General features: G+C 44.9%; 1 protein-coding gene across 1 annotated transcript; it reads right to left on the reverse strand.

Annotated features, from left to right (window-relative positions):
• Positions 1–899: 899 nt before the first annotated feature.
• Positions 900–1,784, reverse strand: LOC311115083 (tripartite motif-containing protein 29-like; the record flags this gene model as incomplete). The annotated part of the gene is made up of 2 exons (XM_084190293.1): positions 1,373–1,784; positions 900–995 (listed from the first exon to the last, which is right to left on the reverse strand). Coding segments are annotated over exons 1-2 (480 nt in total), but the record flags the coding sequence as incomplete, so codon positions are not given.
• Positions 1,785–2,303: the final 519 nt, after the last annotated feature.

Genomic DNA, 2,303 nt, shown 5'->3' on the forward strand with positions numbered 1-2,303 from the left:
TCAGAAGAAACACAAACAAATATCACAGTCCACTACATGTTACCTTCACTGATTCAACTGCACGCAACTCCTTTCCCACCCACCCTGAAACCACAAATGGATCTGCGAAAAGGTATGGATCCACTTTCTCCTACAATGTAACTCCTACTGCCCCAGATTCTTCTTTATCATGTCCATTGATGCCAGGCTCTGGTTCTGAGCTCTTCACCACACCTTCTACCTCACTTAACTCTCCCTCATTCATTTCCATTTCACCTCCAGAACTCAGTCTAGTCTAGCGAATGGCTCACTCTGTTTGCACTTGAATTATAACATTTGAAATGTCTCTATTACTTCGAAACGTTTACTGTTAATTTCTGATCATTGATTTCACTTTTGTTTATTAGTTATTTAACCTGCTTTGGTAATGTAACATGTTTCCCATGTCAATAAAGCCCATTTAATTTAACTGAGAGAGAGTGAGAGAGAGAGAGCTCCGTGTTAATGTATAGCGGACATGAGTCACTCATGGTTACTCATGGTTATGTGATGAGGTAGCCCACTTGTGACTTTAAAATCAGTGTCGGCCCAGTAGGGAATCTCCTCTTGGTGTAACATAATAATATATAATATGCCATTTAGCAGACGCTTTTATCCAAAGCGACTTACAGTCATGTTTGCACACATTTTTACGTATGGGTGGTCCCGGGGATCGAACCCCCAAGATGTTGGTTTCTCTCCTCAGTAGACCTGGGTTCATATCCCACCGGTTACATTAAGCAGTCTATTCTCTGAAAGGGGTCCAGACAGCCTGTTCCCAACAGTGGGGTCAGTGGGATTGGATAGGGGCCCCTCTCTCTCTCTCTCTGACTGGAGTAGAGAAGTGAAATGGTGTGTCTCCTCTGGTCAACAATACTCACCTTGAGAGACCTCACAGCCTGTTGGAGCTCCTTCAGCTCCTTCTCTCTCTCCTGGAATCTCTGCTGGACCTTCTGCTGACTCATCCCCAGCTGCCTCTGTGGAGAATCACTCTTCAATGAGCTATCAAGCATTATTTGTCCACTAGATCAATAGTATAGTAATGGGACATAGGGACCATAGAGAGGAATGTATATAATCTTGAGGAAGTCACTTTCCAATATTATATTTGTTTATCTTGCTTTGTGAAAGATAAAAGGGCATTCAGAATGATAATAGTGTTTGACTTTAGAAAATGGTGATACATTGGGATCAAACTCAATATACTCAAGTTTTATCAAATACTTGTGTTCATATTTATTATGCAGAGGATTGATTTCATTTGAATGATCTCATATTCAAACAGCCTTAGTTCCTACTGTATCTTTAATTCTTTGTTTATCAGGCAGTCACCAACAAGTAGTTCTGGTCTTACCTGTTTTTCAGTCCTCTCTGCTGCAGCTGACACTGTATCATGGCCTTTATGTTCATCCATTACACACTGATAACAGATACACTGCTGATCGGTACGACAGTAAACCTCCAGCAGTTTGTCATGATGAGAGCAGATCTTCTCCTGTAGTTGTGCGGTGGCTTTGACCAGCTTGTGCTTCTTGAAACCAGGAAATTCATAGTGAGGTTGGAGGTGAATCTCACAGTAAGAGGCCAGACACACCAGACAGGACATGAGGGCTTTCTGCTTTCTGGTCCCAGTGCAGAAATCACACGCCACATCTCCAGGTCCAGCATAGCACAGAGCAGGAGGGGGAGCAGCCTGGAGTCCTGTCTTCTTCAGTTTCTCCACCACCTCAGCCAACATGGTATTTTTCCTCAGATTAGGCCTTGGAGTGAAGGTCTCTCTGCACTGAGGACAGCTATAGACCCCTTTCAGAACACCCTGATCCCAGCAGCCCTCAATACAGCGCCTACAGTAACTGTGTCCACAGGCAGTAGTGACCGGCTCCTTCACTGGATCCAGACAGACAGAACAACAGAACTGGTCCTGGTTCAGCAGAACTCCCTGCTGAGCCATTTGGATGGTTGTTCACTCTCACACAGACAGACGACACAGAGACTCAGATCAGTTTCGTTTCCACATAAGTGAGTTTTTGGGAGGGGGAGGGACTTCCTGGTTCTGCCAGATAGGTGAGGTTAGAGGGAGGGAGGGAGGGAGGGAGGGAGGGAGGGAGGGAGGGAGGGAGGGAGGGAGGGAGGGAGGGAGGGAGGGAGGGAGGGAGGGATAGAGAGAGAACTGCGTTCAACGTGGAGAGGGAGACAAATATTTTAGTTTCTAGGTTAGGGCCCTTCATTTGGAATAAATCTAACAAATATGAGTTGTTAGAATATATAAAGGGTAACAGTTCCTA

Source organism: Coregonus lavaretus (assembly GCF_964263955.1).
Source record: "Coregonus lavaretus genome assembly, contig: HAP1_SCAFFOLD_929, whole genome shotgun sequence".
NCBI classification, from domain to species: Eukaryota; Metazoa; Chordata; class Actinopteri; order Salmoniformes; family Salmonidae; genus Coregonus; species Coregonus lavaretus.